This window comes from Leptonotus elevatus, chromosome 5, assembly GCF_054856555.1.
Source record: "Leptonotus elevatus isolate MCC_2025b chromosome 5, RoL_Lele_1.0, whole genome shotgun sequence".
NCBI classification, from domain to species: domain Eukaryota; kingdom Metazoa; phylum Chordata; class Actinopteri; order Syngnathiformes; family Syngnathidae; genus Leptonotus; species Leptonotus elevatus.
The window spans coordinates 3,015,722-3,040,585 of NC_141243.1; the positions used below are offsets into that span (position 1 = coordinate 3,015,722).

Here is a 24,864-nt window from a genome sequence, read left to right on the forward strand (position 1 = left end):
AACTGACGTCATCCTGATCGTTTGCTCATTTAAATATCTTGAAGCCGGCCAATAGGCTGCCTCGACGTCATCACGACAACCTTGACCGAGCCGCGGCAGCCGCCCTCCTGGTGAAGTTTTTGTTTTCAAACCGATTTGACTTCGTGCCTTCATGTAAATCGCGACATTTTACTTCCTTGTAAAATAAAACCATTATAAACTACATAAAAAAATTGTATTCATGATTTTTCTAAAATGACCGTATTAAATGTCATTTCAGCCCCTGCGCCATTATCTACAAACTTTTAGTGCTTATATATTAAAGATCGTTTTGTGATTTTACTATTTCCATATTTCCCATAAACGTCACTGCTATAAAAAAAATCACAATAATACAGGTTTTTTTCCGAATAATAGTATTAGGCACGCTCGCCCTCACAATGCAAAGTTTGCTGGATGAAAGGGAAAATATATATATATACAATCGTTGCGTTTCAGGTATTTGAATGACAGAATTATTTAACTGCCTGAATGAAATAAATCTTTATTCATTGCATTTGTAAGTTCGTACACATGACGTTACATCACCATGTTAAACGGCCCAGCACCTTCAACAAACTTTTAGTGCATTTAAGATATTTTATTTTTTAAGATATCCATTTTTTCCCATAAATGTCGCACTTCCTTTGGAAATTCAATTGTCAACTGCATTTTTTATGTATTTAAAAAAAAAATATATTCATTAAATCGCCATATTAAAAGTAATTTTAGGCCATTATCAACAAACTTTTTTCCTCTTTCGTCTCTACCCACTTCCAACATCAAGGCGTTTGTAGGAACGGAAAAAAAGTTTGGTTGGTGAGTTATGATTTTATTATATGTTATTGTTATTGAAGGGTTAAATGTTTTGTAATGTGTTCTGTAAGTGCTTTGTGACAGCTGCGGCTGTTTGAAAGCGCTAAATGACTTCACAGTTTTGATTGATAGTTTGTATTCAATTTAACAAACCCGAAACACAATAGCAGAAATTGCAGAAAGCGGAAGGGCAGTTGAGTGCAGGTTCAGTGATGGCCAAATATTTTAAACTAGGTCACAGTTCCCTCTTGTGGTCATGTTACATACTCACTTTTAAATCATGGTGCATTGTTTACTGTGATCTTCATTATTTGCATCTTATCGAAATTCACATTCCATCTTGCTTATTATTATGTGTGTCAAAACTGTTCTGCAGAGCGATGCCGCAAAAAGGAAACTAACAGAGTGCAGCAGACAACCATGTACAGTTAATATGAGGCAAGTAAATGTGTGCGGGCGCACAAGTATTTTCTGAACATTGTGGCGCCTTGCACTTGGACACCAGAGGAAATACTACCAGCACAATATGCGCCGAGCGCGTCTTTCATGCTGTGTTTACACCTCGTCCTTAATTCCCCTTCTGACCACTAGATGGAGCCAAATGTAATCTTAGTTTTAACAGCCCCTGTATCATGTCACACCATAAGGGCCTTGTTATACTTTTTTTGGGGGAATTGAAATCGTTTTACAATCCAAATAACACGATTTTTAGGTAAGTTTATATAATATTTTGACATTACAAAACAAGCCGCTGTGTGTGTGTGTGTTCTATAAAGGATATGTATACTGTAAAAACTTGCTTTAAAAATTAACATGAAATTATTGCGGGTGTGATTCATTTGTTAATTCAACCTATTTGCTAATCATAATCAACGGAAATAATTATTACCAATTAAAAAATAAAAAATACTTAGCTGACAGCACTAAGCTTGTGTCTGTCACCTGTTTCCATCCATCCATCCATCCATCCATCCATCCATACATACATACATCCACCATACATACATACATACATACATACATACATACATACATACATACATACATACATACATACATACATACATACATACACGGTCAAATGGTTGTAAATAAGACAAGAGTTGGAATTTTAAACAAATCTTTACAAATGTGATTTCTCATAGGCCTATTATTATGAAATTAGGAAAAAATAAAAACAATAATCATATATATATGTGTATGTCACATTTTTGTTTCAGTTGAAGAGCAAGGTGCTCCACCACAGGATTTTCATTTTTATTTCAAAATAAAAACAAAGTTGTACTGTATTGTAGTCCTGTCTGATTTAACTACCCACCAGATAGTTTGCTTAAGCATATTTCTTTTGTATACTGCATATTTGATCTCATTAGACTGCATGTTTGATAAAAAAAAAATATATTTTTTAAATCAATTAGGAATTGCTTTTTTAATCTATAAAAGAAAACAACTGTTGGGCTAATCATTCTAATTAATCATCACCGAGAGGAAACCTCGCGAGACTTCACTGAATTGGACCGTTTCGGAGAGGGGGGGATTCAGAGAGGAAACAGAGGAGGTCTTAACTTGTGGAGAAGAGGGAGGGATGTGGTCTGGTGGACGAAGGAGTGTATCAGTAAGGAAGACATTATTCTGTCGTTGTGCTACCTCCGAACGTGAGGAGGTTCTTTCATCCCCAGGAACAGCGCTGCCTCCTCGGCTCTGGACTCGAGGTCGCCCCTCGTTCCCGGTGAGCGGAGGTTTATTTTTGGACTCTTGTTTAGTTAGTGAAGTTGTGAGAAAGAAAGAAGTTGCATGGCCTCACTGAGCTTCTCTTTTCTTTTAACGGTAAAAACGGTAACATTTTTAGCCACAGTTTAAAGTGCTGGGGTGTTTTTTTTTTTTTTTTAACGTATTTAGTTTTATTTGACTTACAGTAAAGTCACCATTTTGATAGGGTACAGTATTAAACCACAGTCTCGGTGGCCACTGGAGTAACAATATGTTCTAGTTGTAGGCTAAAAGCTAAGCTAATTAGGCTTCTATTCAATTTTATTTTTCTCAAAATAAGTGTTTTAAATTGAACTTTTTTGAACATGACGTATTAAAAACCAAACAAATGGAGGATTCGCTATACGAATATCCTATACTGAAACACTGTTCGAGAAGGAGTAAGAAGTTCAAACTTAATTTATGCTCTATAATCATTAACCTCAGATATCCATCAAGAAGTGCAGTCCGAATTAATACATGCATGCTAATATACTGTACAGTATAATATGCATGATGTGCATAATCTTCTACACGTATTCCCCCAAATAACTATACTCTACATGTAGAGTATATAAACATGATTACATTTATGCATACACTACACACACAAACCTAATTGTTTGGTGTGTGTGTGTGTGGTTGTCATTTGGGTAGTTCAGTGCTGCACATGATTAATGCAATTGACAACATCTGTATGAGAGAAAAGAAAGAAAGAAAATTGTGGTAAAAGTACTGGAATGTGTGTCAACATATTGTAAACTGATCTTTTTGAGGAAACGGAGTCCACATTTTAACAGAAAAAAAAAGAGAATCAAAATCTTGACAGTGTACAATACTGTACAAAAGTTGCTGAAGCCAGCATTAAAAACAGCCAAATTGTGGGACAAAAAGATAAGCTAATTAGGGTTACTGTACATTCAATATAGATTGACAATTTTGTCGAAAATAAGATTTGCTTTACTATTAGTGACTAATATGGTTGGCAAAATGAGAATTCCAGTGGCAATTGTACAGTTTTGTACAGTATTAATGTGTTTTTAACACATTTGTACGGTGCTCGTGTTAAGTTGGGACATTGGAAGTGCTTGAATTTGTGATAACGTGTTGTCAAATAATCGTTTTGAGGAAACTGAGGTTGCCCTTTACAGGAAACATGACTATATGTTTACGAGCTAGCCGAGCGTCAACGGGAACTCATCAACGACTCAAATCTGCCATTAATCTTTACCAAAATATGTGTTGTTGACAGTGAGTTGAATACTCTAAATTGTGTTTACTTTGTTGGGTTTGAGAACATGTACAGGATGTAATATTCGTTGAAGAATCTTAAATTTCCTTCAGTGATGAAAAAAACTTGAATGTTGGGTTCATAGAAGACATAAAAAGTGTTCAGTGTTACAAAAGCATGTACATTATGCTTGTCAAATTATCTGAAATGTTGATCAAATGTATTCAAAATTCATTGAAGACTTAAAATTGTCTTTGATTTTTCAAAAAACATAATTTGTCTTCGATTTTTACAAGAATATGTACATTCGGTTAATTCAAGCCTCAACATTATCTTCATTGCTATAACAAATTAAATTATAAATTGACTAGGTAGATTTAATGTAGTTTGGCTAGCTACCAGAAGCAAAAAAAAAAACAGGAAAGACAGAAAAAATATGGACTTAAAATTGGTTAGGAAATGGGTTAAATAGTTTTGGTATAAGTCTGCTATCTCACTGAAGCAATTAAAAGACACAATCCGTGGTAGAAGTCATTAAACTTCATTTTTGGAAAAAAGTTGTCAATAATTCCGTCCTAAATAACGTGATACTGTTTAACGTAGCCTTATCTTAAATGCCAGCCGTGGACTTTAAAAGCTTTATAAAGCTTGTTCATTTGATATCCAATCAATCAATGAATGTGATTATTCATCCACGGAGGTCAATTAAAAGGTCAGGGGGTTTAATCGGGTAAGATGAGAGGAGGCCCGAGGGGTCAGGTGAATTATTCAGAGCTCATTTGTCCGTGTTTCCTTATCAGCGCACCCGAGTTTCCGGACGAGAGTTGCCATTGTCGTTTTGACGTCAGTCAAAAAGTGCAAAAATACATATCGTGTACTAAGACTAACTTTGATTTTACATCAACATTAAATGTGTTAAAACTGTTAATTTGTCTTCAACTGCTAAATTGCTCGGCGTATGTTGACTCTCAGCAGATTGAATGTGTTTTAGTATGTTTTATAAACGCAATGTAAAGTAGCCACCAATTTCCTTCCTTTTGTCTATATGAGTCCCTCAGTAGAACATGTTTGGGTTTCCCTGCTCTAAATAGTCCTCAAAGTTTATACTGTGACCGTCTAGCTTCGTCTTTTGTTTACAAAAATGGACATTAGGTTGTCGAATTCCCTACATTTTCTTTGAAGGAGACAAAACAGTTTGTGGAGAGTCCAAACTGTATGCTTTATGCTGATTAATTCAACAAACAAGAATGCAGCATGGCAAAATTGCATTTTCCAGATGCGGGCTCAAAGCTGAAGCAGACGTGCTTGAAATCTTTATTTCTTGGCAGAACTGGTAGTAAGCAGGTGGAATGATTCACAGACGCCATGTTTGGTGACTTGTTGTTATTATTAGCTTGCGGCTTTGATAAAACAAGGAGCTGCTGATAAAGGGCGCGGTACAAAAGTAACCCTGGGAAGATTCTGGAGCATTCCTCAAAATCCAGTGCGGGAGTTTGTTTAATTGAAAGAGACTTTTCCTGGAAGCAAAAACTTTCTCCTGCGCAAAAAAGGAACTTTTTTTTCCCCCTCCCGATGGAGGCCTTCTCACACGGTTTGCTGTTAGACACAACAGAGGAAATCCAGTTGCTGCCTTATCTCTCACAGTAGACCATTGTTTAATGGAAGAATACTACAGGCATGGTCATTTTCTCTTAATTCAAGATGAGTCATCAAAGGAAGGCTCAGTTCACATCAACAATCTTGTCAAAACAGGAAATGTTTCTTTTTCAAAAAAAAAACATTTTTCATACAGAACATCATCAACCCATCCACCCCACAAAAAAAGGTGATAAACATAAATACAATGTCAGACTTCCATCAAGGCTTAACTGTTAACAAAAGTAAAACAAAACATTATTTGAAATTGAACACATCATACTGTCTACATGTATTTTTTCCTCTGTTCTCATAGGTCCCAAAACTGAAAGTAAATGTGTGAAATCGCAACCAACTATGAACAAGCTAACTGAAAAAATGACATTCAAAAAATATTTGTGTTCCTTTGAACATGACTTTGCTTGGATTATTTCTGGGACCACCGTAAATGGTCTCTTTTGATTTTAAAAGCCGAATACACAAAAGTCCATATACAGTACCGGTTTATGCATACACGTGCATTCACACACAAGGTGGTAAAGTGAGCACTATTTGCTGACAATGGACGCAATGTTGAGCATAGAAACCAGAGATGAATTCGTTGGACAAGACAGCCATTCATGTCGTGTGACCTCTGAACCCTTCAGCCAGTCACAGGTGAATGTGACACTGGGATATTGTTACCTTTGCACCGGCATCACCAATCACATCTGTCTTACAGCTTTTCTTTCTTTCTTGTTTGCTCATTAAATGTTCAAATATCCAAATTTTTCAAAGGACGAACTAACAATAACCAAATAAACTATACATTTTACTAAGACTACATCATTTATAAATAACTAAAGAACCAAATGAACGATCTAAACTACAGACTGATCTATCAGACATTGAAGAAATTAGCTACCTATTGTAACTAACCAAATTAACACATTTAACTTCCGACAATTCTAATATATCTCAACACAATACCCATAAATAACATAATAACTAACTAATACTGAGTGCTGAATGAATGAACTAACTGACTGAATAAACACATTTAATAACCTGCCTACTGATCAACAAAGTACCTTAAAAGCTAACCCACCAACATCTGCCGGATGATTATTGGTCTAACTAGCTAACTCGGCAAAATAATGATTTAATTAACAAATGAACTAACCGACCAATTGAGTTACCTGAAGACTGACTAACTAACTAACTAACCAGCCAAAAGTAATACTGAATGATGAATGGATTAACTAACTGACTGAATAAACTAATTTAGTAACCTGCCTACTGAGCGACAAAGTAATTTAAAAGCTAACCCACGGACATCTAACGGATGATTATTGGACTAACTAGCTAATTTGGCAAAAGAATGATTTAAATAACAAATGAACAAACCGACCAATAAAGCTACCAGGAGACTAACTAACTAACTAACCGTCCGTCCGTCCGTCTGTCTGTCTGTTTAACTAACTGAAGAACAATTTAGCAAACAAATTAACGACCCTACTTAACATTCCACTTAATGAGGAAGCGATGAACAAACTGACCAAAACTGATGCAGTAATTGATTAAACGTAACAAAAAAAGCATGTAAAATAAACCACGGGAGAAAAAAAATACTGCATCATTTGTCAGTGTCGCTCGCGTACGTCCCCCGCCTTTATGATGGTGTACTGAGTAAAGTTTATAAGTCTTCTTCCTGTCGGGCAGCGTGGATCACCCTTGCGTCACTCGGGAAAATAAACTGGGCGGTTAGTATAGTGAGAGAACAATGGACTGTTTGTCTTGGGAGTTTGTAGGGCAGATTTGAGTGTGTTCTGTTAAAGGACCCAAACACACCGTCAGGCCCGCCACGTGTCATCAAATGTGTGTGGAGTTCCCGTCAAAAGGCACATTCCTGGACTAACACATGTGGCGTGTATTTATAGCGCCTACGCTGACATCGCCCTGATGACCAAACGCTCGTAGGGTGGCAGCCCCCCAAAAAACGGCTTGTGAATCATCATCACATTTTTACAAGAATAATTTGGCACTTGAACACAGCACGAGGTTTCTATGCAGGCTTTTGAACATGTTGTGACGTTGACGTAATTATGTGATGTAACCTAACCATTGCACTGAAAATGATACCTTCATGAATTAAAAACAAAAACAAAAAAACATTGTCAATTGGATACATTTGGGCCCAAATGAAAATAATTTGTCTCACTTTGTGTCCAGTGGCGAACCATCATCAAACTTTGCTGCGTGCTGCAATGATCATAACTCACAACTTTCCTAATAAATGAAGCGGCGCCCATCTGTCGAGCAATTGGTTCAAATTTGATGACGAATGAGTAAAGTCCTAAAGAGTTTGTTGCGATATGACCTCGGAAAATGAAAAAAAAAAATCCCACAACATGACTTGAGTATGTGTGCGTTTCGCGTGGTTTTTGATTTTTGCGCATCCTGTCATGATAACCATGCATGCTGGATTTCGTGTCAATCTAAGCCACAAGTGCCGGATGCAAATGTTTCCGACCCCAAATTTGATTCTACTAAACCGTGTGATGGGAAACGCAGCGCAGCGCACACACAGCGAGCTTAAAATCGCAAGAAGCAAACGTGCAGGCTTTACTTCCTCCTTGCTCCTTAACGGTTTCTTAATTACATTCCATGTGGACGTGTTTGCTCAGCATGTTCCTGTGTGCTTGTCTTACGCACACGCACACACATGCGCACAAACTCTGATGATTACCAGGCAGCATATCACATTCTAAAACGTATAGTAATATAATCAATTAGAATGTAAAGAATCTAAATGTTTTTGAAGTGCTTTTTAAATAAAGTTGAGACGAAAGCCATAAGCCTGTCAATTATTTTTTTTGCATGTGTATTAGCATTAAGCTAACGGAAGACAAAGTTGGGTATTAATGTGTAAATCTCTTTGATTTTTGTTCAATTTGACTTTAAACTCCAACTGTGGATGGTATAAAAGATGTATGAAGCCTCTTTTGTGTGCAGGTTTGATCTCCTGGGCAACTTCAGGACATCTCAGAACTGCTGTTGCTAATGTTAACATTGACGCTTCTTCACAGGCAATGACTATGAGCACGATGACGATGATGATGGACAGATAGCGAAGAGAGGAAGAGAAGATGTCGTTCTTTGGCCTCAGCTGTGCCAGGAAGAAAGAGCGAGGCAAGCTTGAGGAGACTTTGTTATGAACAGATGGAAAGAAAAAAAAAACATTGTCATTAATGATTTTTTTGCTTTGCTGTCAGAACTGGAGAGGACGCTCAGGGCCAACGACCGGGAATACAATCTTTCCTTTAAGTATGCCGTGAGTGTTAATCTTTCTGTTCCAACAAGCAGCAACAAGTGTGTTTTGCTTTTTATTTGGCTTTCTCCCCCCCCCCCCCCCCTCCAAAGCGAAGTGTGAGCCCTAGTTTGTGTACTTTGTGTTGGCAGTCCAGTGCAGCTGCTGATCGCAACCACCTGGACCTTGTGGGGTTCACTCCCACTGCCTCTGAGCCTCCACGCTAGTTAAACATTTGCTATAGGCTTCTACACACATAAAACAGCTTGGAGAAATACGTTTTTGTGCATTAGAAATAAATATGACTAGAAATAGTCCACAGCATGCTTGTTTGTGTGGCGACATTGTCGTATATAACCTCTCTCGCCAGTTATTCCTGATAACAGCCAACGTGCTCAATAGAAAATAAATCCGTGTACCTTCTCCCCACCAGACAAACGCCATCAAGACCTCCAAGTACAACTTCTTCACCTTCCTACCTCTCAACCTCTTTGAGCAGTTCCAGAGGATTGCTAATGCCTACTTTCTGTTCCTGCTGGTGCTCCAGGTATGCCGGGAGCTCCTTTCTCATAAACAGTCCATTTTGACATGTGTGGATCGGGGCTTCTGGCTAACGTGACCGCTTTAGAGCGCCTCGTTGTGGCGGTGTGGAAAAGCCCCACCAAGACGTGGTGGGATATATTCCAGCCACCAGAGCCTTTAACTGGATATTTTTTTCACGTCTCAAACGTATGCATGCTTGATGACATCCATTTTTCCAGGTTGTAGTAGACTTATTTTCTTAGCAGATAATATTTGATTGTAGGCATGTAACGATATTAGCGTTATTAAAATTGCCACGATATCGTCGCACATCTGTTAAAGTTGAGATGTATTCCATTTGTGCAGTTCTAGCACCTTCTGGTGGTTATTTTATTAGTGCAGTTTAATTTTAATTAGGGATGTTTTGGCCACTGCGGCGGTTATTACTCCTGTTAATCAGTCATACCAGCAAATATTTTCCAAAATTTCGATTAAAAAACATTACTTTTGGTACAAAAACACAATATTGTGTTTTTCCCCCCAATATGAGCTTTTTTTTTTTTTTTTTTACCATATCGTAGGTTTTGATACAGTATCGTCTACTACTTTATATTGCCAACCCCCCCACAATATCGTAATTATCATATTATACGTGTTGATTTTTTTGTAAGGTTCTTAACACTTATTTGTCGTATGCCACTTTGCAGTGTTTTTAGCTGTGGTAATTAACTTTCTCTGTTTTCCATCAGGTGATTCCTGAGATTTCGTCGCTGTCCTGGTTCACCACCGTGGTGCCTCTGGTGCTGGTGTTGTCCGTAACGGCCGCCAAGGATGCCACTGATGACATCGTAAGTGCTTCGCCAACCTTTACCTGTCGCATCACATTCTTCACTTGACTTTAATAAGTAAACAAAACAAATAAAATAAAAAATATTGATATTGGAGTAATAGAATCGATAATACTAAGAAGAATAGGTAATAATAAAATAAAAAAATTTGATTGTTATTGACTGACAAAATAATCATTACAATAAATACAAAAATTCTGAGTAGATCAGAAAACTATATTTGACGCATGATATGGATGAAACTTGTAATATCAGTGGCTCCGTGTGGGAGCTGACTACATTTCCTATAAACTGCCAGTTGCATCACCCCCGATTTCTCAAAAAACTGCTCGTTTCCCTTTTTTTGTGACGAGCAAATATGTCACGCTGTTAAGGAAATTCAACCGCTTCCCTTGCGAGACGCACTCATGACCTTTTGCTGTCAAATGGTTCACAAGCGCTAATAAGTAAGACGAGAAACAACGAACCAAACTCTAAATTAGCTGATGTCATGTTAAACATTAGTTGAGGTCTACAGAGAATCAAGGACTAATAGGTTAGAATGCGGAAAGACGGGTAAATTATCTAACATTTTATCATGCGTTTGCTTCTAGAATCGCCATCGAAGTGACAATCACGTCAACAACAGAAAGGTTCAAGTCCTCATCGATGGAAAGTAAGTATTGTTTGCATTTATTTACAGCTCAACAGGATTTAATAACAACAGTGACATTCCTGCGTCCACGTAGGACTTTTAATATATTTTGAGGGGGCGGGACTATTCAAATTTCCATTTGTTGCTAGGCAGAATTCGGTGTAGAGTGCTCCATTGCCCCACATGACGATTAGTCAGTAGTTCGGTAACCAAAATACTAACTAACATTATGCTATGAACGCAGGCTTGGTGCGGCTAGCGAGCTTAGCCAGCTAAGCTAACACTGTTAGCGCTTCAGTCTGTTTAGGCAGCTAGTTGTCATACTTCTAAATTAACTGTCCTAGTTACTAGTTACAGAAGATGTACCAGTTAGCATAATGTGTAATGAGGTCAAGCAAAGTCACTGGCTAAGTGAGCCAATGATTATTAATCTGTCCAACCAAGTTACAGCAGGAAACACTCCGGAAACTTCCAGTCGGCAATACCGCTACTCAACGCCCATATTTGGGCTGGGTTTATTTCCTGAAATACAAACACTGCATTTGTTTTGCTATCAAGCCTAACATCCTGTTTCCTCCCACCAGATTGCGCAACGAGAAGTGGATGGACGTGCAAGTGGGAGACATCATCAAGCTGGAAAACAACCAGTTTGTCACGGTGAGGCTTTGATTTACATGTCTAAGTAAATAAAAAAAAATAAAAAAATTGCACTGAATCAAATTTTAGGAGCAAAATGCCACCATTTAAGGGTGGTCTGGATAAAGCTATGTTGTTACCCAATTTTAGCCAGCTAAGCTAACAAGGATAGGAATGTTTTTTTAGTGGTTATAATGTCACTCCAACTGTCTCTCAGGCCGACCTCCTCTTGTTGTCCAGCAGTGAACCACTCAACTTAGTCTATATCGAGACAGCAGAGCTGGATGGGTAAGGCTGGGTCCTGGTGGTCTGGTCCACAACCCGTCATTGTCGTTAAGGCCGAACTTTTCTCTCCTCTTCCTAAAGTGAGACCAACTTGAAGGTGCGCCAGGCCCTGCCGGTGACCGGGGACCTTGGCGATGATGTCAGAAAGCTGGCAGACTTTAATGGTAGGACCAACAAAATGGTAAGATCATTGGAATTCATCTCTAACCTCTTGCATGTGTCACAAAGGTGAAGTCCTCTGCGAACCCCCCAACAACCGGCTGGACCGCTTCACAGGGACGCTGGCCTATGCAGGGCAGAAGTATGCTCTGGACAACGAAAAGATCCTGTTGCGAGGGTGCACCCTGAGGAACACCGAGTGGTGCTTCGGGCTGGTGCTCTTTGGAGGTGGCGGGACGCTTCTTGTTGGAAAGAATGACATCATCATCTCACTTCAAGTCAGCTTTTTTTTTTTTTGTGCTTGTTTTTATTGCAGGCCCTGAAACCAAGCTGATGCAGAATTGCGGCAAAAGCACTTTCAAGAGGACCAGCGTGGATCGTCTGATGAACGTCCTTGTACTCTGCGTGAGCATTTTTGTGTAACTTTAGCCTGCAACAGCAGCAATGAACTGATTTTACGACAAATCCTCAAAATGATCCGCAAATGTTGACCCTCGGGCATTTGCGCACAACACCGTTTGGTTAATCTCTGTCTTACATCAGCTTTTTCCAAACCCTTTGAGACATTCAACCCTTTTAACTTCCCTGACAGTTGACACAGCCTGATATAGCAGGCCAGCATCACATATACCACAGTTGGAGAATCTTTTGTTGTAACACCACCCCTCCCAATGCACCCTAGAAGCAGTTTTCACACCTTCCTCAATGTTCCTGTGCGCAGATCTTTGGCTTCCTGGCGTTCATGTGTACCATCCTTGCCATCGGGAACTACTTCTGGGAGCTGGGCGAGGGCTCTGCGTTCACCGCCTTCCTGCCCAGGCAGAATGGCCACGATGCCGCTTTCTCCTCCTTTCTGACTTTCTGGTCCTATGTCATCATCCTCAACACAGTGGTGCCCATTTCGCTCTATGTCAGGTGAAGACAAAGCGGCTATGTTTACGGGACTCTTAATCTTTTTTATGTTGTTTTTTTTCTTCTTTTTTTTACATAACTGGTTGAAGCCCTTTGATAATAATAATAATAATAATAATAATAAAAATAATAATAATAATATATTTGTGAATAAAGGCTATATAGATACATATAAATAAATAAATGTGACTTGACTTGAAGTTATTTTTAATTAATTGAAAAAAATACTGTTAAAAATGGGTTAAGTATGTCCCATAGAAATTGCCAGCAGAAAGTACATCACAAAAAATTAACTTTTTTCTCCCCCCTCCGATTTACATATTCTTGAAAAGCTTTAGAATCACTGTCTCATTCAAGTGGCATAAGAATAGCAGAAAATGCAGAAAATACCTTACCCTAAGAGTACTCATTCATTCACTCCCAGCCATTTTCATTGAAGCAACCCCCTTCGCTCCCGGCTGTTTTACTGGATTTTGACTGATTTTGCAACGCCTACGGAATATTGTGTTCTATTGCTATAAAAACATGGAACTTACCAAAATAAATAGTAGTCTACTCTCTTCTTTCATCAGGAAAAAAAGTGCTTTCTCTTCAGTTTAGAGGCTGCCTTCTGTATGCTATAGCATAAAAAAATAAAATAAGAAAAAATATATTTTCAATTTTGTCTTCCTCTTTGATGTTATCTGCTTTACAGATTGTGTATCTCATGTTTGACTACACGTCCTAACACAAAAAATGTCTTTTCGTTCCAAGAAAATGTCCTTATTCACGCTGTAAAAATGAAAAGTGAGATATGAAGAGGTAAAAATATTTTGGGGTGAACAATCATTTACATTACAATCTCTTGAAAGTAGCTTCTAAAATGCATTCCTTGCATTTTAGCCCATTCAAATCATCCCTTCATCTGTTTTCCCTAGTGTGGAGTTCATCCGCCTGGGAAACAGCTTCTACATCGACTGGGACCGGAAGATGTACCACTCTCGCAGCGACACCCCCGCCGAGGCACGCACCACCACACTTAATGAGGAGCTGGGCCAAATCAAGTATGTGTTCAGTGATAAGACGGGCACGCTGACACAAAACATCATGACCTTCAACAAGTGCTCCATCAACGGCAAGACGTACGGTGAGGAAAATAGATCCGTTGATTATATAAAGCCCATGTGGGTTAAGTAGTGACATTCACACAAGTGGTGCGCTGGTGTCTCTTCTCAGGCGATGTTTTTGACTACATGGGCCAGAGACTTGAAATTAATGAGGTGAGTTTGAATTACTGTATCAATGACTAAAAGATTCAGCCGTATTTATATTAGGTTAACTTTTTTTCCCACTTTTATGTTAACAAGAGTATGAAAACTTTGATTTTTTTTTTATTGTACATTTAAAACAGATACAAAATTTGCGAATAATTGTGTTAACTTTTGAAGTCATGTGATTAATTACGATTAAAGAAAAAAAATCAGCTGATACTCCTAATTTTTATATAAACTTATATTTAAATCTCCAGGCTTTTGCTAGAAAGCAAAAAAATATCCTGGAAAGCCTACTAGAACACCTGAAAATTATTTAGAGTTAAACAAAAGGGCCTTGAAATGGTGGAAGTTTTGTGCTGACTAACTCTTTTACAGGAGTTGGAATGTGATTGGTTAAATCTGAAAATAGTTGTTATATTAGTTGATTATTTCCCGTCAAACTTTTAAACAGTTGGACTGGTCACATTAATGGTGGAAAACGTTATATAAAATGATTTTTTTTGGTCAATTTTTTTATATCAGAAAAACTTGGTATTTAAACGTGGGAGTGTTTTTTTTTTATATCAACTGTATTTATATGAGTAACAAAAACAAAGAATTAAAACAAACATATCATGGGCGTCAGTATCGTCACATTTCCAAAGCTGTTCCATTTCCACAGCATGTTTGTTTAGACATTAACATGGTTTTGTCAAACAAAGCGAACCATTTTAAACACTTTAGATAGGTCAGTAACTTGTAAAAAAAAAAATAGCAGACCAACATGAGGACTGACCAATTGTATATATTTGCGAAATAATGTGTAATTTCAACAAATTTGGAAATAAGATCTTTTCCTCCTTCAAATGATATTATGGAACTGCATCATAATTTTAATATTTCAAGTGTTTTTATTTTCTTGAAACACTCATATAATTACAATACTTTTTTTTTAAAAATACTGTGTGTAAAAGATATTGATAGGTAATATGAAGAGAAAAAAAGCTCCACTGTCTCGCTCATACTTGCCATATCTCTGAGCAGCACACTGAGACAGTGAATTTTTCCTTCAACCCGCTGGCTGACCCCCGCTTCACCTTCCACGATCACGCCCTGGTGGAAGCCGTCAAGCTGGAGACCCCCGAAGTGCACGCCTTCTTCCGACTGCTCGCCCTCTGCCACACCGTCATGGCGGAGGAAAAGAAAGAAGGTGATGTCACTTCATGAGACAGGAGTGGTTAATTTACTGCTTTAAAAAAAATCTAATCAAATAACTTCTTGCAGGCGAGCTCTCGTACCAGGCCCAGTCTCCTGATGAGGGCGCTCTGGTCACAGCCGCCAGGAACTTCGGCTTTGTCTTCCGCTCGCGGACACCCGACAGCGTCTCCATTGTGGAAATGGGGGAACAGCGCACTTACGAACTCTTGGCCATCCTGGATTTCAACAATGTCCGCAAGAGGATGTCTGTTATTGGTAAACAACTTCAATAGGCTACAAAAAAATTACTTACAGGTACATGATTTGCAGCCTTTTGGCCTGAATGCAAACTGTTCAGGAAAACACACTTTTGTGATGTCTCAGGAAGACTGTTACCGTAAACAACAATACCATATATGATAAATATCTATATTTCATACAGGAATATGTGAGGGAAGGCAGTAGTTCAAAGACTTATTAGCCACTTTTACATAAACATATTAATTTTACTATTGAATCCCTGCTGTGCAATCTCACTTAAATTCACTGTTGTCTCCTTGAAATTCCAACCAGTTCGGAACCCCGAGGGTAAGCTGTCGCTGTACTGCAAAGGAGCGGATACCATCATCTACGAGAGGCTTCACCACTCCTGCGCCAAACTGATGGACGTCACCATGGAGCATCTCAACGTCAGTGCAGTCCCAGTGCCTAACGTAAAGTATGGAGGACCAAAACTGCCAAAATTAAAAAATAAATGACTGAAAGTGAAAATAAAAACAGATATAAAAAATAGAATTAAAAAAAATATATATAAATGGAAATAAAAACAACAATATATATACCTGTTATATGTTTATTCATATATATATGAATAAAAGTAAAAATAAATACAAAAACAAAAAAAGAGATTCAAAAATAAAAAATCCAACCCAAGACATGCTTAGGCCCGCCCCCTCCTTTGAATAACATTTTGTCCTGACACAGCGTGTGCAGCATGAAATAAATAAATATGAGAGCAGAGCTTCTTTTTTTTTTATTGATTGATATTTCATTCAATTTATATATTTATTTTTGTATTTATCTCGACATTTATTTTTTGAAACATGTTGTTTATTTTCATATTTATTTTTACGTTTATTTATTTATTTATGGATATATATATTTTGTTGATTCTATTCCCATCTATATTAATTTTTTTATTTAAATTTTTGAATTATATTTTTATAACCGTTTTTATTTTCATTTTTAGTCATGTATTTATTTTTAATCTTGGCAGTTTTGGTCCTCCATAGTAATGTTCAGTGTTGAATGACTTTTGTGTGTTCCCTTGCAGGAGTTTGCAGGGGAAGGCCTGCGGACCCTGGCGCTGGCCTACAAAGACCTGGACGAGGACTTTTTCCTCCGGTGGCAACAGCGCCACCACGAGGCCAGCACGGCACTGGACGAGCGTGAGTGGAAACTGGAGCAACTATTCGAGGAGATTGAGACAGACATGCTGGTAGGCCATCGGGACGCAATTCTTGAACGTGGCGTTGAATGCAATCCAGTCATCTGTTGTCCATGTGTGTCCAGTTGCTAGGAGCGACGGCTATAGAGGACAAGCTGCAGGACGGAGTACCGCAGACTATCGAGCAGCTGTCCAAAGCTGACATCAAATTCTGGGTTCTTACTGGCGACAAGCAAGGTATCAACTTTTAATTTATATTTAGTATATATTAAATATAATATATAGAGTGTGAGATAAAAAAAACAAGACAAACACTCACAAGGAAAAAGAAATACTGTACAAGGTCCAAGGAGCGTAGATTTTATTTTGATAAGCATTTTATTTATTTATTTCAATTATTTATTTATTGCAGACACAAATAGGGTCCATAGAAAGGGACAACAATTTTAAAACAATCAGGTCATCTTAATTAAGAGTCTCTCCATCCAATGCTTCCTCAAAGCAGATGTGTACCTACATTTGCACAATTGAGAATTTGTCGAAGTCTGCATAATTGAGTTGTTTGACTCATCCAGCAGCTGCATAAATTTAAATACCAAATGTCTGCAGTGCCTCACAGGTAGGAATGTGAGCATTGACAAACAACTGGCTTGCACTGTACCCTCTGCGCACCCTCAACAGTAGCCTAAAGGTGTCATTATAGGCCACCGTGAGTCTGCGGATGGTATTTAGTTTTTAATACTGTTTGTTAAGTTAAATTAAGTGTATTATTTTTTATTTTGATTCATTTCATTATTAAAATATCTTGTTTTGTATTTTAAAATGATTTTGTTATATGATTTATTTATGTTTTTTAAATAATTTTATTATTTAATTACCCTCCCCCAAATTATTATTTTTATTTATTTTGTTTTATTTTAACTTTTTAATTATATATTTATGTTTTTTCCATTACATCTTTAGTTGATATATATATATATATATTTTAATTTGTATTGATTGATTCATTCAATTATGGTTTTGTATTTGTTGTATTGTAATATCGTGTTATTATTTATTTTACTTTTTTCTATTATTTTTTGCTTTATTGATAATTATTATTTAGATTTTAGATAAATGTTTTCGAATATTTATAGATACATGTATATGTAGTACATAAGTCTGAGGTCATTAAACCTTTAAAACCTTTAATAGCTTAGCATGTTTTGCCATGTTTTAAATTACCGTGCATGTGTAAAAAGACAGTATGTTTTGCAGTTATTTACCACTTTAATTACTTCCTTGAATACTTGAGCAATCATTTTAATTTTATCACAACAAATACTGGTATTGTTTATATTGCAGAAACAGCGGAAAACATTGGCTACTCATGCAACTTGCTACGCGAGGAGATGAACGACGTCTTTGTCATTTCTGGCAATTCGCCGGAGGACGTCAGGCAAGAGCTCAGGTAGCTATCGCTGATTTTTATTAATTTTTTTGGTACTATTTTTTTATTGTTGCTTTCTTTGAAACAATGTATGATTTTTTTGTGTGGCAGGAACGCACGCACATCCATGAAACCGGGTGCCACTGAGGATTGTGCTTTTTTGCCGGAGAGGACTCTGGGTAAAAGTGTGGAGGCCATTGCGGATGAAGCGGTGAACGGCGAGTATGGCCTAGTCATCAACGGACACAGTCTGGTACACCCTATACACTTTTGCGCCTTTTTTTATTAGCATGTTGCTAAGCCTGTTGTCGGCTAAGTTAACCTCATTGGATAAATGTAAAAAAAATTGCTTTTCTGAACGTACCCAATGTCGAGCACATTCTTCTGACAACTTGTTTCATGGTTTCAACTTTCAACTAGTTAAAAACAATGCAGTTAGCCACAACGCTAAAATGTTAGCATCGGCCCGAGTCGAGAATTACATCGGTGTTTTTTGTTGTGCAGGCATACGCGTTGGACCGTAGCATGGAGCGGGACTTCCTGCGCACGGCCTGCATGTGCAAGGCGGTGATCTGCTGCCGCGTCACGCCCCTGCAGAAAGCACAGGTGGTGCAGCTGGTCAAGACGTACAAGCGCGCAGTCACGCTGGCCATCGGCGACGGCGCCAATGACGTCAGCATGATCAAAGGTAAAGTGAATTGGAAAGTTTTCTTTTATCTGCCTTGTGATTAATTTTTTTTATTTTGGACAAAAGTAGGAGTAACTTGTTGTGTGTGTTGCCTCCCAGTGGCGCATATCGGCGTGGGCATCTCGGGCCAGGAGGGAATGCAGGCGGTGCTGTCCAGCGACTACTCCTTTGCTCAGTTTCGCTTCCTGCAGCGCCTCCTGCTGGTGCACGGCCGCTGGTCCTACTTACGCATGTGCAAGTTTCTACGCTACTTCTTCTACAAGAACTTCACCTTTACCTTTGTCCACTTCTGGTACGCCTTCTTCTGTGGCTTCTCCGCACAGGTGAGACCGAGGGCGGTGGATTGGTTTCAAACGTAATCCACCAGAGTGGTGGCTCATTTAACTCTAAGCTTTTAATCTACTTTACCTTGGAACCGGATTGCTTTCTTTAATCACTTCACTTGTTAATTTTTGTGAATTTTGAAGTTTTGATGAAGTTATAATTTTTCGTTGTAATTTTAAAAAATGTAATATATTGGTTAGTTACCTTTTTAAATTTAATATTCTTTGAGTTGTAATTTGAATGCACTTTTGTCGTTTTAATTGTATGTTTTTATTACCAATTTGCTTTTCTTGCTTGTATGCTTTATCATTTAAATGTTTTAGTCATTTTAGTATAATGTATTTTTTAACCTTTTTTTTCAATTGCATTTTTTATTTAATGTGCTTTTCTCATTAGTATTTGGCTGGTTTAATTTTGTTAATGTATTTTTTTGTATTTTTTTATTCAATATATTTTTACTTACTGTATTCTTTCATTTACCTTTAATTTTAATTATTAATAATTTGATAAGTAATTTACATTTTTTAAATTTGATTGTGCCTTTTGCTTTCATTATTTTTCCTGGTTTTTGAGTATTTAAAAAAATGCAATGTAATGTATTATTAGATTGTTGTTTTTTTGTAATTTCATATTGTCTTCCATTTTATTTTATTGACATTTGACTTTTCCCTTCCAGACGGTGTATGATGAATTGTTCATAACGCTGTATAATCTGGTGTACACAGCGTTACCTGTGCTGGGAATGAGCCTCTTTGATCAGGTAAAATACTTAATATTGACTGATTTAATTGGTCGGCAGATTAATCGTTTGGGCCGCATCCGTAAATCGAGCTACCACTCACAAATTGACTGAAATTGCCTTCCGCTTGGTGAATAAAGGACGTGAACGACGCATGGAGCTTCCAGCACCCTCAGCTGTATGTACCGGGTCAACTCAACCTATACTTCAGCAAGACGGCCTTCTTCAAGTGCGCCTTGCACAGCTGCTACAGCTCCCTGGTGCTCTTCTTCATCCCGTACGCCGCCGTCAGTCAGGCAGCGCGCGCCGACGGCCGGGATGTGGCCGACTACCAGTCCTTCGCCGTCCTCACGCAGACCTGCCTGCTGTTTGCTGTCACCATCCAGGTATCGTCTTTCCGTTTTGAGACTCTTTCTTTAGGCAATTGCACTTCTTACTCTTTGTACTTCTTCTACTTGTGCGTGCATAGCTGGGCTTGGAAATGTCCTACTGGACAGCAGTGAACACCATCTTTGTTGTGGGCAGCCTGGTCATGTACTTTGTCGTCACCTTCACCATGTACAGCAACGGTCTATTCCTCGTGCTGCCCTCAGCCTTCCCCTTCGTAGGTACGCCGAGAATGGTTACCTCCTCCAAGGAGTCGAACTTGGTTTACATTTTTTGGTTTGTTATGTCAATCGGGATTGTTTTTGAGCGATTACCGTCCATATAAGTTAAAAAAAATATATTACTTAAAAATAAATAAATAAATAAATAGATAAAGTAACAACAAAAATTAAAACAGAAATTATGTATGTATTTAATAATGATCTGTCAAATATAATGTTCAATATAAACACAAATGTAAATGCATATTTTTAATATATAGATGATATGGAAAAAAAATCTTATCAAAATCCCATCAAATTTGGTTTATAAAAATAAGATACAAATATTTCATAATGTGTAATGTTACATCACACAATTTTATCATATTTTTTTATTATTATTTAGCTCTTTAATAAGATCAAGAAACCAAAAAAAAACACTTATTGTAAATATTATGTAATATCTTTGTTTTATTTTTCATACTTTTAAATAAAAACTAAAACAATAAAAAAAAATATATATATATATATTTCAAAACAATATGTATCTAATAATGATCTGTCAAATATAATGTTCAGTATAAGCACAAATTTAAATACATATTTTTAATATTTAGATATATGGAGGAAAATTATCTTATCAAAATCTTGTCAAATTTGGTAGTTGAGAAACGCCCCCACAAATATTTCATAATGTGTGATGTTACATCACACAATTTTATAGTATTTTAAAAAAATTATTTAGCTCTTTAATAAAATCAAGAAACCAAAAAAAAATACACTTATTGTAAATATTATGTAATATCTTTGTTTTATTTTTCACGATTCGTGGGGTGGTTCTTTATCGGAGTAGATACACTGCTTGTGCTGCAAAAGGTTGTGACATAGTCAATAGTCTGTGAAGAAAGAGAAGAAGAAGATCTGTCGGTCCTAAAATAGCAGTGATGAACTGTAATTTTAAGAGGGACAAAGTGTAATTTAGCGACAACAAAAGCCTGGTTAAAATAACAATGATGGACTGACGATTGCAGTTTGAAATAATGAGACGGACCGATGATGCCCGGCCGCTGACGAATGACGGACCGGCAAAATTTATTGACACGGCCACTTCTAAATTTCTTGGTGAAATTAAAAAAATATCATACAAATATCGTATAATATTCCATGATACTGTTTGAATCATGACTCAACTTTAACATGGCGAACCTTGTGTAATATGTGTAAATGAATGTGTTGTGTCCAATCTGTTCAGGCACAGCGAGGAACTCCCTGAGCCAGCCCAACGTCTGGTTGACCATCGTGCTCACCTCCATTTTGTGCATCCTTCCTGTTGTCACATATCGCTTCTTGTTCATCCTGCTCCGCCCCACAATCAATGACAAGGTAAAACAAAATGTAGCTTCTGATTGGGTAGTGTTAGTCAGCTGATAGAGGATCAGGAAGTGTTGTCGCTCTAGCTGCCGTGTATGATGAGTAAAGTTTAAATTAAGAATGAATACGTCGCCGTCCTGCCTTTTCATTTTTATAAACAGTGTCCCATTAACCAACAACGAATCCTCACATTAGACTATAGCTACGCTACGTGTATTTCTTGTGTATTTTTTTTTCTCGCAAATCTGCCACTTTTTAAAGTCGCAAATTTGCCACTTTTTAAAGTCGCAAATTTGCCACTTTATAAACTCGCAAATTTGCGAGTTTTTTTCTCTGAATATTGCCCACGCCCTCTAACAAATATGTTCATACGTGGCCCTAATATGCTGTCGTAAAATATAAAGTTGTATGGAATTGGTTGACAAAAAAAAATCATGTCAAATAAATTAGTTAAAAAAAAAAAATTGTTGTATAAACAAAAAAATTGTTTTTGTATTATAGAAACTGTACTTCTACTTGTTGCTAGGCAGAACTCTACAAGGTCAGATCTTGACCAAACATTTCACTTAGCAACATGAAACATAAGACACAAAAAACTCTCAAGAACCCACGCCGGTAACGGTCTTTTTCTTCTAAGAGGAACTCTTATTCTAATTGATAAAAATGTGAAAACTTCCCAGAAGCCAGTTATTAACATGTCAAACATTCTTCCCAGGTCATGTTCAAGGTCCGCCAGGCCAAAGCGTCACCTCCCCCACTTCCTCACCGAGCCAGAATCCGCCGCACCAGCTCCCGCCGTTCCGGCTACGCTTTCTCACACGCGCAGGGCTACGGCGACCTGGTGATGTCGGGCCCCTTCCTGCGGCGCCCCGCCCCGCCTCGCTCCTCGGGTTTCGCCCACATGGGGCGCAACACCGCAGGCTTCAGCCCCATGGGCCGCTCAGCCGGGTACAGCCCGACCAGGCGCGCGCAGTACGTCAAGGCCCAGGATGTGGAGGTGACCTCGCTGCAGATGTACAGGACCATCAGCGACGCCGCTCTTTGACCACTTGTGAGCACCAAAGATAAGACATTTAGGACTAAGGGATCTTGTTTGTGGGAAAGGAAACAGGAATATTTGAAGAGGACAAGGTGTCTTCATGTTTACAAACTTTTTGAACCCTGGGAGTGCAAATTGTTAATGGCAGGGGTGGGGAACCTACACACACAAGACATTTGCTCAAGAGTTTGGTGTTTTGCAGCAAGTCACCAATCTTTCCTGCTAAGCTCCAAAACCAAATGGCTGAGTTATTGAGACTTTTTTTTGCGGGTCTACCCATGATAGATAGGCCTACCAAATTTCGTGTCGCTAAGTGTAACTGAAAAGTTTCCCCAGGTCTGCTTACGGGGGATAAAAAGAGCAAAGCCATGTTGCCTTAAAAGCGTTTTGTACTTTTCTACATATATGTTGTTTATGCATACGTACGTTACTGGTGAAGAAGACACACCAAAATTAAATGGAGGACTTTGTGGTCATGTGATCACAATTTTGAAACCACGCGGCACCTGCCCATTTTAGATCGTAACGTTTTGAAACCCGTCGTCATTATGGCTCATATCTCATCTGTTGATGAATGGTCAAAAATTTTTATTGTATTTTTTGTGACCACGAAAAAGGGAATTTTATTTAGTAATACTTTCATGGTTTGCACCTGAAGTGATGACTTTGAAAACAGCTTTAGGAATGGACATTTGAAAATAAAGCATAAGCAATTTATTTCGTATTATATACCAAAATTAAGTAGTAATATTACAAGAAAAAAGTTGTAATTTTACAAGAATTACGTTTAAATTTTACCGTAATGAAATTGTGATTTTACAGTAACAAAATGTCTGAATTTTTTGTGAAGAAAGTCAGACGTTTACCAAAACATAAATAATATTGTGGAAAAGATCCATAAATGTGCAAAAATAAAGATTTAATATTATGCGCGGGGGAGGGGGGGTCATAATTTTGCAAGAAATACATTCAAATTAACTTTGTAAGGTTGCCATTTTACATTTGTAAAAAAATTTGTTGTAATATTTCCAGATCCCAAAAATCAGTCATTGGCAAATAAACCAAGAGGATAAAATCCCAATTTTAGAGAAGAAAAGCCATACTTTTTTTTTTTTTTATAATAACTAAAGTTCATACAATGACAAAATCATCATGAATATATTATGAGTTTACAATTTTTTTTTTATTACATCTTTACAAAAGTAATATGTGAACTTCTTCTTTATCAACAAATTAGTTAACAGCGACTCGGCAGCGCCACATCTGGTTGTCTCTAAGTAGCACACTACTACATTTCCTTGCATTGCTCGTAGACACAATTAATTGATCGATTAATTGATACTAATCATCAATTTGCTATTCTCGCTTATACTAAAAAATCAGCATGAAGCAACAATGCAAAATGCATGTACTAACTATAACATATTCTTCACAGACATACCCAACAATGAAATATGCAATAGTCATAAAATACTGCTTTTATACCACTTTTGTATTATTTATCTGTGCCTTCAACTATCATTAATGTTTGATCATTTTATATGTGCATTACTGTGGACTCTGAGGGATTAAAAAAAATGTTTGTATGTTTTTTTATACCAGGAATTGCAATATAATGATAATAAATGAATAAGAATAAAATGTGTTTTATCATATTTTGTCATTTTAATAAAGTGAAATTAGACTTTCTGGAGGGCAGATGGTGCTATAATCCTTTCAAACTATAGCTAATGTACATTTAAGTTATTGAAGAAGCAAATGTAGTAACAAATGATCACGCATAGCCATGCTATATAATAACAACATATAGTATTTTTTTAATGATTCAATACTTCTGTATTATATCTGTATCAGGGGTAGCTAATGAAGTGTCCGGTTGTTGTATTGTCTTCCTGTTGTCGGGAGTCTGGAAACTGACCAATGCTGCCTTCGTGTCACACAGAAAGTCGTTAACACGCCACTTCGCCATTGAAATCATTGTTTGATGTTGAAAAATACAATTGAAATCATTGTTTGATATTGAAAAATACAACTTGTCTATTTATACACACAATAGTACCTGCAAATAGTTATTGTC

General features: G+C 37.4%; 1 protein-coding gene across 2 annotated transcripts; it reads left to right on the top strand.

Annotated features, from left to right (window-relative positions):
- The first annotated feature begins 2,383 nt into the window (after positions 1–2,383).
- LOC147173338 (phospholipid-transporting ATPase ID-like) lies at positions 2,384–24,476 on the top strand. 2 transcript variants are annotated; one of them, XM_086075101.1, is made up of 28 exons: positions 2,384–2,563; positions 8,518–8,620; positions 8,704–8,762; positions 9,172–9,285; positions 10,010–10,108; positions 10,702–10,763; positions 11,327–11,399; positions 11,596–11,666; positions 11,745–11,827; positions 11,892–12,050; positions 12,139–12,227; positions 12,544–12,737; positions 13,652–13,860; positions 13,950–13,993; positions 15,011–15,176; positions 15,251–15,439; positions 15,737–15,852; positions 16,497–16,661; positions 16,736–16,847; positions 17,955–18,060; positions 18,151–18,292; positions 18,544–18,727; positions 18,827–19,050; positions 19,728–19,811; positions 19,931–20,176; positions 20,260–20,398; positions 21,630–21,760; positions 22,464–24,476. In XM_086075101.1, the coding sequence occupies exons 2-28, from the start codon at positions 8,578–8,580 to the stop codon at positions 22,791–22,793; spliced, it is 3,633 nt and encodes a 1,210-aa protein (XP_085931227.1). In that variant the 5' UTR covers positions 2,384–2,563; positions 8,518–8,577; the 3' UTR covers positions 22,794–24,476. The 2 variants fall into 2 exon arrangements, with proteins under 2 accessions (XP_085931227.1, XP_085931228.1); XM_086075102.1 differs by lacking the exon at positions 2,384–2,563 and having other exon boundaries at positions 8,526–8,620; positions 8,704–8,755; positions 11,619–11,666.
- The last annotated feature ends 388 nt before the right edge of the window (positions 24,477–24,864 follow it).

What these genes read in the sequence shown, in the direction of transcription:
- LOC147173338 (XM_086075101.1), top strand. Translation starts at nt 8,578, where the DNA reads ATGTCGTTCTTTGGCCTCAGCTGTGCCAGGAAGAAAGAGCGAG. An exon ending in TGTTCCTGCTGGTGCTCCAG is followed by an intron (nt 9,286 to 10,009) that starts GTATGCCGGGAG and finishes GTTTTCCATCAG; the next exon opens with GTGATTCCTGAGATTTCGTC. An exon ending in GAATGAGCCTCTTTGATCAG is followed by an intron (nt 19,812 to 19,930) that starts GTAAAATACTTA and finishes TGGTGAATAAAG; the next exon opens with GACGTGAACGACGCATGGAG.